The 13213-nt window shown below is 43.7% G+C and overlaps 9 protein-coding genes across 9 annotated transcripts; 3 read left to right on the top strand and 6 right to left on the bottom strand.

Moving 5' to 3' along the window:
- Positions 1 to 137: 137 nt before the first annotated feature.
- On the top strand, positions 138 to 785 carry FGR10 (Fgr10p; the record flags this gene model as incomplete). The annotated part of the gene is made up of 1 exon (XM_024856249.1): positions 138 to 785. The coding sequence occupies one exon, from the start codon at positions 138 to 140 to the stop codon at positions 783 to 785; it is 648 nt and encodes a 215-aa protein (XP_024715848.1).
- A 64-nt stretch (positions 786 to 849) lies between these two features.
- RPL24A (60S ribosomal protein eL24) lies at positions 850 to 1320 on the bottom strand (the record flags this gene model as incomplete). The annotated part of the gene is made up of 1 exon (XM_024856248.1): positions 850 to 1320. The coding sequence occupies one exon, from the start codon at positions 1318 to 1320 to the stop codon at positions 850 to 852; it is 471 nt and encodes a 156-aa protein (XP_024715847.1).
- A 188-nt stretch (positions 1321 to 1508) lies between these two features.
- Positions 1509 to 2487, top strand: RPL30 (60S ribosomal eL30 domain-containing protein; the record flags this gene model as incomplete). The annotated part of the gene is made up of 2 exons (XM_024856247.1): positions 1509 to 1595; positions 2173 to 2487. The coding sequence occupies 2 exons, from the start codon at positions 1509 to 1511 to the stop codon at positions 2485 to 2487; spliced, it is 402 nt and encodes a 133-aa protein (XP_024715846.1).
- A 69-nt stretch (positions 2488 to 2556) lies between these two features.
- On the bottom strand, positions 2557 to 3294 carry SPC34 (Spc34p; the record flags this gene model as incomplete). Its single annotated transcript, XM_024856246.1, has 1 exon — positions 2557 to 3294. One exon carries the CDS (start codon positions 3292 to 3294, stop codon positions 2557 to 2559), a length of 738 nt encoding a protein of 245 aa, XP_024715845.1.
- A 972-nt stretch (positions 3295 to 4266) lies between these two features.
- C7M61_000817 (chromatin DNA-binding HSP70/DnaK family ATPase) lies at positions 4267 to 5070 on the top strand (the record flags this gene model as incomplete). Its single annotated transcript, XM_024856245.1, has 1 exon — positions 4267 to 5070. The coding sequence occupies one exon, from the start codon at positions 4267 to 4269 to the stop codon at positions 5068 to 5070; it is 804 nt and encodes a 267-aa protein (XP_024715844.1).
- Positions 5071 to 5244: 174 nt separating this feature from the next.
- Positions 5245 to 6363, bottom strand: C7M61_000816 (uncharacterized protein; the record flags this gene model as incomplete). Its single annotated transcript, XM_024856244.1, has 1 exon — positions 5245 to 6363. The coding sequence occupies one exon, from the start codon at positions 6361 to 6363 to the stop codon at positions 5245 to 5247; it is 1119 nt and encodes a 372-aa protein (XP_024715843.1).
- A 129-nt stretch (positions 6364 to 6492) lies between these two features.
- Positions 6493 to 7263, bottom strand: C7M61_000815 (uncharacterized protein; the record flags this gene model as incomplete). Its single annotated transcript, XM_024856243.1, has 1 exon — positions 6493 to 7263. The coding sequence occupies one exon, from the start codon at positions 7261 to 7263 to the stop codon at positions 6493 to 6495; it is 771 nt and encodes a 256-aa protein (XP_024715842.1).
- A 283-nt stretch (positions 7264 to 7546) lies between these two features.
- C7M61_000814 (uncharacterized protein) lies at positions 7547 to 11067 on the bottom strand (the record flags this gene model as incomplete). Its single annotated transcript, XM_024856242.1, has 3 exons — positions 7547 to 7592; positions 7635 to 8504; positions 10127 to 11067. 3 exons carry the CDS (start codon positions 11065 to 11067, stop codon positions 7547 to 7549), a joined length of 1857 nt encoding a protein of 618 aa, XP_024715841.1.
- A 135-nt stretch (positions 11068 to 11202) lies between these two features.
- C7M61_000813 (uncharacterized protein) lies at positions 11203 to 13203 on the bottom strand (the record flags this gene model as incomplete). Its single annotated transcript, XM_024856241.1, has 1 exon — positions 11203 to 13203. One exon carries the CDS (start codon positions 13201 to 13203, stop codon positions 11203 to 11205), a length of 2001 nt encoding a protein of 666 aa, XP_024715840.1.
- Between the last annotated feature and the right edge of the window lie 10 nt (positions 13204 to 13213).

Here is a 13213-nt window from a genome sequence, read left to right as displayed (position 1 = left end):
ACGACCAAAAATATGAATCACTTTCACTCATTGGGATCGATGACAAGGAGTGCCCCACACTGGAGTGTCTCCACATAAAGGGTAAAATCCATGAGGAATTTCAAAAATCCAAAAGCCTTGGACTACTGAAGCCCTCAATGTTAAACTATCAGCATGTTAGAGATAGCTATGGAACAGATGGAGCTTCGACATTGATTCTGCCTGCTGCTAAATCGTTATACGACAAATTCAAAAACCTACCGGGTGCACCTCCACAGTCAGTGCAAGACACCGTTGGAGTTATTCATTTTGAGAGACACCTTTCACTATCTACATCCTCCGGTGGCACTTTCTTGAAGTTTCCTGGACGAGTTAGCTGCGCCGGCGTTTATGGGGCCGGTTTGGCAGTGGCTGGAGATGATAGCATTCGTATCAGTTGCTTGTGTAGTGGTAATGGCGACGATATCATCAAAATGAGATTGGCAGGATTTGTTGCAGACCTTCTTCTACGATGTGCCCAATCTGATGAATGGCAAGACTTTCTGGCAGTCATGGTGCAGAGCATTGTTAATCATAGCGAATCGACTCAGTTGTCAGGGCTCAGTGATAAGCACGAAGCCATTGTCTACGTTGGTGTCATTGCAATCATTCAGCAGGGAACGCGAACGACTTTGGCTTTCTGCCACAGTACAGAGTCGTTTTACTTTGGGTTTATCGATAGTGCTGGGAATCGAGAGGTTGTCCTAAGCACACAACCCGATGAATCTAGAGTTGGCCACTTCGTAGGCGGACAGTACAAACTTTGAGCATCTACATCTTGTCGGTCTTTATGAAACCGTATGTATTAGCATTTAAGTTACAGAGTTAAACTTAACGAGAGGTAGCGTGGACCTTCTGGAAAGCACCCTTCTGCTGGGCCTTAGAGAACTTACCCTGAGCACCCTGAGCAGCGGACTTGGCGTTCTGCTCCTTTCTCTCAGCCTTTCTGAGCTTAGCAGCCTCCTTGGCCTTCTTCAATCTGTCCTCTCTGGTGGCCTTTCTCTCAGCTGGCTTCTGGTTTCTCTTCTCCTTGATCTGCTCCAAAGAAGCACCGACAATAGGTCTCTGGTGCTTGACAGTTCTTCTGGTTCTCTTCTTAGAAGTCTCCTCAGAGATACCCTTCTTGTGGTGTCTTCTGTACAAGACGGTCCAAGCAACTCTTCTTGGGTTCTTTCTCTGGTGGAACAAAGAAGCAGACTTAGAGGACTGGAATCTGAAAATCTTGGAGTCACCTCTGACAAACAAGGTACCTCTACCTGGGTAAATCTTGGAACCCGAGAAGGAGTCGATTTCGATCTTCATTTTTCTGGCCTGTTAGTATAAAGCTTTGTGGTTGTGTTTTGATATAGCTCTTGCTGGAGGCACAAATTGACAGCAATTAGGACTTTGGATTCTTGAGTTTGGGTAATGCAAACGGGTGTCTGCCGACTTGAACTATAACAAATTTCTGTATCGGTACGTACCAAGTCTATGGTTGAGTGAAAAAGAGAATGAGAATAGAGAACGAAAAATTTTACTTGGTGGAGCCCGCGGGGGTCGATGCAGGATTCACTACGTTCAATCTTGAGGTTCTTGAGGTCAAACTGGTCACGTGAGAGAATCTTCAAGAGGCTCTACCACCGCCATTGACGAGCATGAAGACTGGTTGAGATATTATAAATTCATGAAGCTCACCAATTGTTCATTTGTATATTCCAGTGGCTGTGTGAATGTCTCATGGTGCTTTGTGCTGACAGCAAAGGATGTGCGTCATGGCAATACTAGATTCAGCCAAGTTCACCATGAGCTCTAAACCTTCAAATACTTGCCATTCATAAATGGACGCGTATTGAGAGTCTTCTAGCTCATCACACTTTCCTTTGGCCGAGGGCAAGTTAGATTATTGTAAGTGGTGTTGTTGCGTCGTCTATGCACGTGATCAAAGTGACTGCGATTTCGAGCTCTCTCCCGGTGCACCACCCTCTGCGCACAAATTTTCAAGATGGTTTTCTCTCGCTTTTCTTCTTTATCTTCAATAGACCGGAGTGAAACACTAAATACACAGAGATGGTCAGTATCATTCTTTGAAAGAGCTGAAAAGGGGCTGATTGGCGCTGGCGCCATCATATACCCTCGGCTTATTACATCCCACCAACTATTTACTAACATGAAAAGGCCCCAAAGAACAAGAACACTGACAACGTCAACGCCAAGTTGGGCTTGGTTATGAAGTCCGGTAAGTACACTTTGGGCTACAAGTCCACCGTTAAGGCTCTCAGAGCTGGTAAGGCCAAGTTGATCATCATCGCCGGTAACACCCCAGTCTTGAGAAAGTCTGAGTTGGAGTACTACGCTATGTTGTCTAAGACCCAGGTCTACTACTTCGCTGGTGGCAACAACGAGTTGGGTACCGTCTGCGGTAAATTGTTCAGAGTCGGTACCATGGCCATCTTGGACGTCGGTGACTCTGACATTTTGTCTGCTATCTAATTACGCCTGTAATATAGTTGGTTCGATATTTTTACGTGTAGCTTAGTACCTTACCTTATATTCCTATTATCAAGTTCTGGCAGCCTCAAGCTCTCTTTCAAGACCTTCGATGAGCTCCTCTTCCCCTCTGATAAGCTCATCAACGTTTCTACCTGGAGATTCGAGCTCATAGATGCTGTCGCCTTGCGCTCCGAGTTGTTCCTTTTGCTGCTTCACTGCTTTCTCAAGAGACTCAGTCTCTTCAAGAAGCTCATCGTACGCAAGCCTTATGCTTTTGATCGTTTCCTTGATGTTTGAATCATTAACAATGTTGGGGTATCTCAGTATCACGTCGTTCGCAGTGTCATATATTAGCTCAAAATCTTCAGACTCCAACACATCAGCCGAAATGAGCTTATACTGGCTCATGAAACGCTTTTTTGTTGGTGATGACATTGCCTCGATATTCTCTTTCTTGTCGTCGTCGGGAACATTCACCAACCTTGGCACGCTAACCACAGCACCGGACGATCCACCTTCAACCTCTTCAAAAACACGTTTTCCGTCAATTCGTTGAGGTTGTAAAAAGGAAAGCTTTTCTCCATTTCCTTGGTCGTCCTTCAGTCGTAGCATCAGGCTCCCCAAACCAGTACCTTTATTAATTTTATAGAGACTCGATTCAGCTTCAGATGGGTCGCGTATTAGGGAAGTCACATCTGGTTTGTTTATGATAGCGTTAGTGAAAATGCCCGGAGGTTCGAAATTTAGATTATTCATTGTATCACACAGCGCCTCGATTGAGGTAAGGATATCTCCTAGACGAGCCATGGAGTTATTTGAGATTGGAGTCTGTTATGAAATGTTGTTTTTAATTTCGTACACTACTGTGTGCGCTAAAGATCTTGCGAGGCATCCACGATATGAGTGTACTGATACGTCGAATTGAGTGTTTGTGCTAGAAACTCTTTTAGTTTATGAGTCATATTAGGCAAATTGTTAGCGCTATATTGTTGAAGCATATTGATAATCTTTCATAACCTAGGTAACTTTGCGTAAACTTGATGTAACAAGCCTTTATCGCCTTAACCCAATTTGATGAAGATGTAGTCTGCCGAAAGGCGATCTTAGACTCAAAATATTGCAGTAAAATCGCTAAGATAATGAATGGTTCCAGATTCTCGTGTTTGAAATTAGTTTATTATGTTTAGAGATTTCTCATTTTGCAGCCATTCCTCTGTCGCACAGCAAAGTCAGAAAGGTAGCAGCGTTTCGAGAATTAGGAAGGCCGAAAAAGAGAAAAAAAAAAAAAAAAACTATAGCATCCAGTAAAAAACTTCTTTTAGCCAGCTTACTAGTTACAAGCGATTTCATTTTGCTTACTTCGGCAGAAAATGAAAACTAGTCCTATACGTTGAACTCTGTCACCTGCATATCCTCCCTACATATCCATCTTCAGCATCATCGACCCTCTCGAATTATAGAGCCATGACGGTTGATCTAGATAAATATGTTCGACCTGGTCGTGAATACTATCTTGCATTGGGACTAGAAGGATCTGCAAACAAGTTAGGTGTTGGTGTAATCAAACATCATACTGGGCCACTATCTGAAACAAACCGAGCTGAAGTACTCTCCAATGTTAGGGATACTTATGTCACGCCCCCAGGAGAGGGATTTCTTCCAAGAGATACCGCAAGACATCATAGAAATTGGGTGGTACGCATTATCAAGAGAGCACTAGCAGATGCAAATATTTGTGGCGATGATTTAGATTGTATTTGCTTCACACAGGGACCCGGGATGGGTGCTCCTTTGCAAAGCGTTGTCATCGCTGCCAGAACATTATCACAGCTATGGAATAAACCTCTTGTTGGCGTCAATCATTGTATTGGTCATATTGAAATGGGGCGTGAGATAACAGGTGCTCAGAATCCAGTGGTTCTATATGTCTCCGGTGGCAATACCCAAGTAATTGCCTACTCCAAACAAAGGTATCGCATCTTTGGTGAAACCCTAGACATTGCTATAGGTAATTGTTTGGATAGGTTTGCTCGCACCCTCAAAATCCCGAACGATCCAGCGCCGGGGTATAATATCGAGCAGATGGCCAAGAAGGGGCGTCACTTTGTTCCTTTACCATACACTGTGAAAGGAATGGATCTTTCGATGTCAGGCATTTTGGCACATGTTGACGAAATCGCTAAGGACTTGTTCAAGGGCAACTCCAAAAAGCTAATTGACCAAGAAACGAATGAGCCAATCACTCCCGAAGATTTGTGTTTTTCTCTTCAAGAAACTCTTTTTGCTATGTTGGTTGAGATCACAGAGAGAGCTATGGCGCATGTACAGAGCAATCAGGTGTTGATTGTAGGTGGAGTTGGCTCGAATGAGCGTTTACAAGAGATGATGGCTTTGATGGTGAAGGACAGAAAGAATGGCTCCATTCACGCCACCGATGAAAGATTTTGCATTGATAACGGAATAATGATTGCACATGCCGGCTTACTTGGATACAGAATGGGCCAAATCAACGACCTACAAAACACGGTGTGTACCCAGAGATTCAGAACAGACGAGGTGTTCGTTGAATGGAGGGATGATTGATAGGAACAACCAAAAGTTTGATAGCGCAACTGTAGGCTGATCCGGCGATTGGATGGCACAAACTGTCCAATTGTCTTGTGAGGTCAAATATCAAACAGGCTTCAAAAGGCCTGAAGAAGCTTCTAATGTTCTTTTGGTCAGATACGGGTCTAACAAATAGCTGGAGATTATTCTCTATGTACGTTTTCCTATCACTGAAAACCGGCCAATCTCCTCTTTGTAGATAAAATTGTTTGAGTCAAGCATCTTCATCACAGGCTTGCGAAGTTTAGGGCCGCCCGAAGAATGAAGCCCTCTGCCTACAATCACATCAAGTGGATCAACGAACTGGGCTTTGGATCCAAACTTCGACAAAATTCCATGTGCTTGTCTCTCCTCGGTCTCATGTGCCCACCACTGAATTACCCTTTGTTTCGCTAATTCCACGGCCTCACCAACCATAAGGCCATGAAGGTCAACTGAAGCCGAATGAATGATTGGATGTGTCTTGTCTCTTATACCGCCAAGTGTGGGTTTCTGCGGTCTTGTCGAAGCACTAGGAGCTAGGTTCCACGACTTTTGCGGTAGTTTAACTTGTTTAAGAACTTCAGCGGCCTTCAATTCTGGCTTGAAGGCAACATGAAGATTCAAACTTTCATCGTAGGTTAGTTGAACAACATCGTGATCCACAAACATGTATGCAACTCGTAGCACTCTATCCACGGCGCCCTCGAAAAATTCGAGACATTTGATGAGAAATGCAAAATTTAGTTGCTGTAAAGGTTGATGTTCATGTACCAGCTGCCGTAGCTCAGAGATCTCTTGGCCGGATTCGTCGAAAGATTGCCTCTGGTCTTTCACAATGCTTATCGAGGAGGCATTGCGAGAATCTTGAACACGAGATCGCTTTACCTTCTTCGTTTTCCTATAGTTGCACATGATGTCTGCCAATGCCAGCATTCGACAGGGGTTCTTTTGCAAATAGGGTTCTAGGACAGCTTCCAGTAGACCCGTAACTATCCCCAACTCATTCACAGAGGCGTCCTTCAGCATGATCGCTTCAATTGCCAGCTCCACGTTATTCTCATTCTCCTTGAGCACTCTTTCTAGCTTCCTTGAATTTGTTCCGGGAAATAACAGCTGTAGCTGCCTCAACTCTGAGGATACCACATTGGAATCGTGCTCTTGCTCTTGGATCAAGTCGTCGATCACAACGTCGATTCGATCGCAGCTAACCAACCTTCCAAATAGTTCACTTCTTGACTTGTGTGGAAAGAGGTCTGCAAGAGTGTCCACCAGCAGCGAAGGATCCATTGGTGTGTTAGGCACTTTTGTACACCTTATATTTGGGTTCGCATATAGTTTGTCTCAGCTTTGAAACAGTGAGTATGCATAATAGTGTCTACGTAGTGTTGGAGAAATACATTGGTTTCAAATTATGAATCAATTTCGCTTTTTCAGCAAAACCACGGCTTTGATCGCCGAAAGCCATTTTGTCATGTCGTGTTCGTCTTGTGCACCCAAGTAGATGCGCTTCATCGGGGTAATTACCATGATACACCAGCTCTTCCCTCGCGTGGCATCAACTTCGATAACATCCATAACATTGTCCATCTTGATGATCTTGTATGCTCTGTCCTTGTGTTCTTTCAGTTTGCAGAAATAAATGGCTTTGTTGGTAACCACCACATAAAGCTTACGCCATTGGCTGTATCTCTTTCGAAGCTTTCGTAGTTCGCCCTGCTCAACCAAATATTCACCCTCCCTCTTATCCTTCAGGAGGTTCGATAGATGGCTTGCCGCTGTCTCGTGCTCCTCATCCTCATTGGAGTCGTCCTCGTATTGTCTCACCACACTCTCCAAAGCCTTCATCCAACTATCCTGAAGCTGCTTGCTTTCCACACGAAAGTGGTAGACTCGGCTGCTCGTATAGATGGCGAAGTGATTCTCATGCTCCTTGTGGGCATCTTGAACGTCACTGAATGCTAGCAACTCAGATTTGTTGAGCACTTTGCTAGGCTTGTGTTCAGAGCTCTTTTTGTAGTAGCTGAGCTGACAATTTCGGAGAACCATCCAGCGTTTATTCCACTGATGTGTCTTGAAGGATCGTTTCTGGACCCACGACAGGAACACCACCTTATTATCGTCGAACTGGGTCTCCACATTGTTGGCTATCTCGGACTCGGAGCCTGTAGTAATAACTTTTGTTGTCATTCAGTGGTGTAGCGTACTTATGGATGAATGAAAAGTGGTGTAATCGGAGAAAAAGGGGGATAGTTCGTTATTTTTAATTCTTAAGCTATGTGAAGTTCTCTTACATGCGTGAAACCTGCTCCTCAAAAAGCCACTACCAGGCACACAAACTAAAGCCTTGAAGCGCGCATTACTCTCTCAGTCTGCACTAAGGGCACCCTTTGACAGCCATTCCTGAACATGGTGCGGCTGGGAGATAGGCTTTTGCATCCTCGAGGACAAGGCTGTGTTCTCCTCACAGCGCTTAAGCTTGATTCTCCATGGCAGCCTTGATGACCCCAATGACTGCACTTGTTTGTATTTTTTCGTTACCGCCCCTTGATACCCCGTACTCAACATCTGCAAGTTCTTTCAAGATTGCTATTCTGGCGGATGGCTTGAGTTCGTAACCTTGCAAAATCTCGACGAAGGCTTGGACAAGGTCAATCAAAGCCAACCCCTTCGTTTTCTTGAATTTTTCAAACGTCAAATAACTTGTGGTCCAGTCATCTCTAAGGATGGAATCTAGTATGGTCTCAATGTCTGCTGGATCCGGTGCTCCCACACACTCGTATATCATTTTCTCGTCTATCTGATCATCTGGGCTATCTAGAGCCGCCTTACATGCCTGAAGCACGTTGAGAGCTCTTCTCATATCACCACCGGATAACTTGAGAAGCGCCTGTTCTGCCTTCTCCGAGATGACGAGACCTTCTTTTGCAACCACACTCTTGATCTGGTCACGCACAGCACCCTCGGTGAGGGGCTGGAAACGAAATCGCGTACATCTTGAAATAAGTGCTGGATTCAACTTGTGGGCGTAATTGGCTAAGATACAGAAACGTGTGTTCTTCGTGTATCTCTCGATGATTCTTCTCAAAGAGTTTTGAGCAGCAGAAGTCATAGCATCCGCCTCATCCAATATAATCAATTTGAAACCACGACTGAAGATTTGCATCGTAGAGGCGAATTCTTTTATTTGATTTCTGACGACGTCAATACCTCTATCGTCGGAAGCATTCAATTCCAACACCATGTTTTTGTAGTTGGGCCCATAAATTTCCCTTGCTAGCGCGGTAATCATGGAAGTTTTACCAGTTCCTGGTGGTCCATAAAATAAAAGATGGGGTAATCTGCCCTCATGAACGAACTTTCTCACGGTCTTCACGATTTCCTCTTGTCCATAAACGTCGTCAAGGCTCGAAGGACGGTACTTTTCAACCCTTTAAATTAGTATAATTCCTCAAATAATCTTCACACTTTCACATACCATGGAAGGTTCTCTCTATTCTTGTTGGTACTCATTGTTGATGGAGATGAAATACTACAACACTTGTTGAACGCCCTACGCGTTACTAAATGTTGAAAACCTGCACACGACGTGACTGTAAAGCCAACATTATAGTCAGAGGAACTCGGGAAATGGGAAGAAAAAAACTACATTCATTTCAGCAAACTTCTAAAGAATCCATAAAAAAAAAAAAATAATTTCATTTCCATGGTCATTTGAGCTTGCAGCCTTGTGAAGGGGACCAGAAGAGCAGCGCGCGCCAGAGTCGAACCAAAGGTCGATTGTGAGAGTTTTCGCTCAAGATCATCAAGAAGCCACTTGACTTTCAAGATCTCGTAAGTCAGTTGAAGAAACTTAGTTTTCGATATGATTCGGATACAAATTTGCAAAAAAAAAATGGTAAATCTCTTTGTATAGCGTGTCATCTTTATGCAAGGACAATGCTAATCTTCTCTGTATTGTTAAAATTGACAGATGTACTATCGCGAACGATAGTACGACTTATAGAATGCGAGGTAGTAGATATGAGATAAAGGTAGTGCAATAACCAAATTGCATTTCCTGCTATTCTAGTCGTTTTTCAACTCAAATCTGTATCTTAGCAATCAGGATCCCTTCAGGACCCTACTGTCGGGTAATTCGTTGATTTAAAGAGCCCGAATGTTTATAGTTTTTAAAGCTGAGGAGTAGGTGAGTGAGACACCGATCCCGAAGCGACCTTTAATCAACGTCTTCTGCAAAAAAAAACAAAAATGAACCTGTGAAACTTCTTACAATAGATACCACAAGCCAAAGAAAAAAAATTGTTGTGATAGAATGGGTCGAATAATTGATGTATGCTATTGAAGATATATTGATGTTGAGAGCCACAATCAAGATACGGTATTGAAGCGATCTAAAACCCTATTTTGAAATCTCAAGTCTTATACCAAAAGAAACTGTAAGGATACCACCAAACCTAAAACTGTCCAGCTTAATGCAGTCAATTTGTACCCCATACTCTTCACTGGATGAAGCATGCCAACGAAGTTACATGATGCGTACTCCCCTCCGATATCCCAAAAATATGACTTTCTAATGGAATCATTCTTCTGGGGGCAGTTGAACTTAAATTGTGATGGGCAATCACGCACAATTGCGTGACAGACATTCACACAAGGAAGAACCTCAAAGTAATTTTGCGGAGGAACGATTAAATCATTCACGAAATCACTTCTAGATTCATTGTAGAGCCTTTCAATATACCCGGTGACATTTCTTGTCGAGCACCGCGGTATTGTAACTGAACAGAGCCAATTCTTATACAGCCTTGCGCAATCCGAACATTTCCTTATAGGTGAGTAGATAGCATCCATAGTTGTATTGCAAGCAATCTGCTGCAAGGCTTTGGAAAAGTTTGTGTAAAGATTTTTGGCTTGATCGTCGTAGATTCCAGCTAGAGCGCTTTTGTCTTGTAGGTGGTCTAGTGACAGTGCCGGCACTGAGTAAGCCACTTCATCACAAAATTCTAGATCGTAAATCAAGTTGCACGAGGTAGGGCTCATTGTCTCGAACTCAAACTTGGAATAGACGGCACCACCCAATTTAGAGCCCGAGAAGTCAGACACCAAGAAGCCAACATACTTCGTGCTAGCGTTCAATCCACCGACAAGAAACTGTTGACGAAGTGCACCACCACGATTGGTGTAAGAACTATTAAACATACCTGTGCTGAGAAGGGCCGGCCCATTTCTCACTGCGCACCAGGAGCTATTCAAGTTTTTGAAATGATCGATGTCTTCATATGAGTAGATAAAAAGCTGAAATCTGGACAATGATGCGTTATAGTCTGAAGCATGTTGACCATTTGAAGACAAATTACCAGTCACAATGAGGGCCAGTTCAGCATCGGTATCAACAACTTGAGCGAATGAGCGATTATCCCATTGATACACCAAATCGTTTTGAGAAACACCAATCTCATAAGACCACGAAGCTGTCACATTGGTGCTTTCCGGAGCTCTAACACCAATGTACAAGATTGAATCCTCTCCACTTGAAACAGGTACATCAGCCAACGCCAGGAAATACCCATTCTCAAAATGAACCATCGTACCGAGTTCATAATTCTCGAACATCGAAGCATTGAATGAATAGTATAACGTCAAACTTTGGTTTGCACTTGCACTTAGATCATCGGGCTGGTCACAAATGTTGCCTGTAATGAAAATCAAATACTCGTAGTATTCACCTAAACCAGTACTCGTGTTCACATTAAACGAGTACTGCTGAAGCTCGGTTTGCTTGATCCTGTTACTGATGGGGGTAAACTCCTGTAATCCTTCCGAGTCCTTGTTTGTATCTAGATCATTATCAAGTATTCCGAAATTGTTCACATTAAAGGATGAGTCAAGATCAAAAGCAGCGATCAGATGGCCCACGAAATAATCTGTACCTGCTAAGCATTTTGATATCAAACAAAGTGAAAGTAGTAGAAGACTAAAAATGGAATTCATTTTATACTATTCTATAATGCTGCGTATGTGACTCTAAACTAATTGCATACTAATCGTGATGATATCTCAGTAAGTATCTCATACTGCATACAGGAACATCGGTCTTTCCCATAGGCGCAAGCCGCTTAGTCCGCATCAGAAAATCCAGAACTTCTTCTTTTTCTTCTTCTTCTTGTCATCGTTATCATTTGAACGAACCTCCGGGTTGGACTTCGTTGGTTTGATCAGACTCTGGTGCACGGAACGCTCATCATTGGAGAAGAACTTTTTCAACCCGTTTGATCTCTCCTTCAGTCTATTAGGGGTACCCAGATCGGAAAACTTCAACGAGTTGGAATTGGGAGCTGGAGTTGGCGACTTGCTTGGTTTTGAGCTATCATCAATGGTAATACTGGGGACGTTCCTGTGATTCGCAAATTGAATTTGCTGGGGCGGAGAACTAGAAGTTGGAGGTGCGGGACTATTCCTCGCTTCATTATTCTGAGCATTTCTCGTAAGGGTCTTCTTCAACTCACTGTATGATTTTCCTGTGGAAGGTCCGTTATTGCTTGGTGCAGGCTCTGGTTCGAGCAAAGATTTCGTCTTATATGGCACTTTGCCAAATGAGTTTGACCCTGTGATAGCGCTGGCGAGTTTAGCACCCTTACCCTTAAAGTCAGGATCAATTCCTCTCAACTCGTCACACAATTGAAGAGACTTATCTGAAATAGCCTTGGCAAAATTGACGAAGTAACTTTCATCGATTTTGTGCACCTTCAACTCGTCTAGCTTATCATGAAGGTCGAGCCGGTAGTCTTTGTAAACATCAGCAATTTCCTTGAAGCTGCAGTAAGATGCAGAAGATGCAACAGAATTGCCGCTGAAACTGTTAACAGAGTCGCTATCGTCAGAGGAAAGTAGCGACTCGAGATCATCATCGTCGTCCTTTTTCTTGCGTTTAATGATGTTCATCTTTGATCCGGTATTCCCAGCCGGCTGGGTGTCATCAGGTTGTTCTTTTGTTTCTTTCTTGCCAGTAGCTTCCTCTTCCAATTGAAGCTGAACCTTCTTCTCGAAATCACTCATGTTCAGCGCTGGCACAACTATCACTGGCAAGGGGAAATTCTTGACAAGTCTGTCACTTAAACGTGAGGATTGCCAAGATTTGAGCGGAGCACTATTCTTTGTATTCACCTTGGATCCAACACAGACGATATTGGGTTCGTAAAGTTTATACATGTCCTTCAAGGCATCTTTGGTGTTACTATCAATGATCTCTACCGAAACCTTTGCGATGATATCCTTATTGATGACATTAAGGACGTAGTGCATCACACTCCTAGTGATCTCTTTGACGAATTCTGGTCTTCTGCGCTGTCTTTGTCTAACTCTCGGAGTTTTCGGAGCATAAGCATTGGGTGAAGGATATCTGGTCTGTCCATCGGAAGGTGGAGCCAACTTGTGGTTAATCGCAGATGCTATAATGATTGAGTCACCGTGTTCAATGAAGTTACGAAGAATCCAATCAAGTGCTACCCAAGTGTGTTTTCTGCCAGAGATGTAGATCAATATGACACGACGGGGCAACACAGGACCCAAACCTTTATGAGCGAGATTGCCCAAATACAAATCCTCAAAAAGGTAGTGGATACGAGTGAAGGCTGTACCTCTGTGAGTGATAATTGGTGTTGTTGGATACTTCAACATGCCACGAAACATAGATGCCATGTTTCTATGAGGCGACTTCATTCTCGTTGGCGAAGCGCTGGGAGATCTGACTGGGGAACGGCCCGGAATCTTCAAATCTGACTCTCGGCGTCTTCCTCGACTGTTATCATGGTCTTCGGACATGCGACGCATCCTCAGGCTAAGCGAGTCGTCGTCGTAAAATTCTGCCATGGGGTCATTATCTTCATAGTAGCGAATGTCGATTGTATCAAAAGAAATGCGCAGTTGGTATGTTTTATCCAACTTGTGAGGTGGGAAGGATACATCTCTGTAATTCTCGTTACTCCTATTTTGTACCTCAGCCAAGAGAGCATCAGGCCCGCTGTTTGACTCCACAGACAGACTGAAGCGTCTCTTACGCTCCTCGTTGGTATGAGTAGGGATACCAGGATTATACCGCCCCCCGACCAAGTCGGGGGTGGTCTTCATGTGTTGAAGT

The sequence above is a fragment of the Candidozyma pseudohaemuli genome, assembly GCF_003013735.1.
Source record: "Candidozyma pseudohaemuli strain B12108 chromosome Unknown scaffold00001, whole genome shotgun sequence".
Taxonomy (NCBI): domain Eukaryota; kingdom Fungi; phylum Ascomycota; class Pichiomycetes; order Serinales; family Metschnikowiaceae; genus Candidozyma; species Candidozyma pseudohaemuli.
This window is presented reverse-complemented; position numbering and strand designations above follow the sequence as displayed.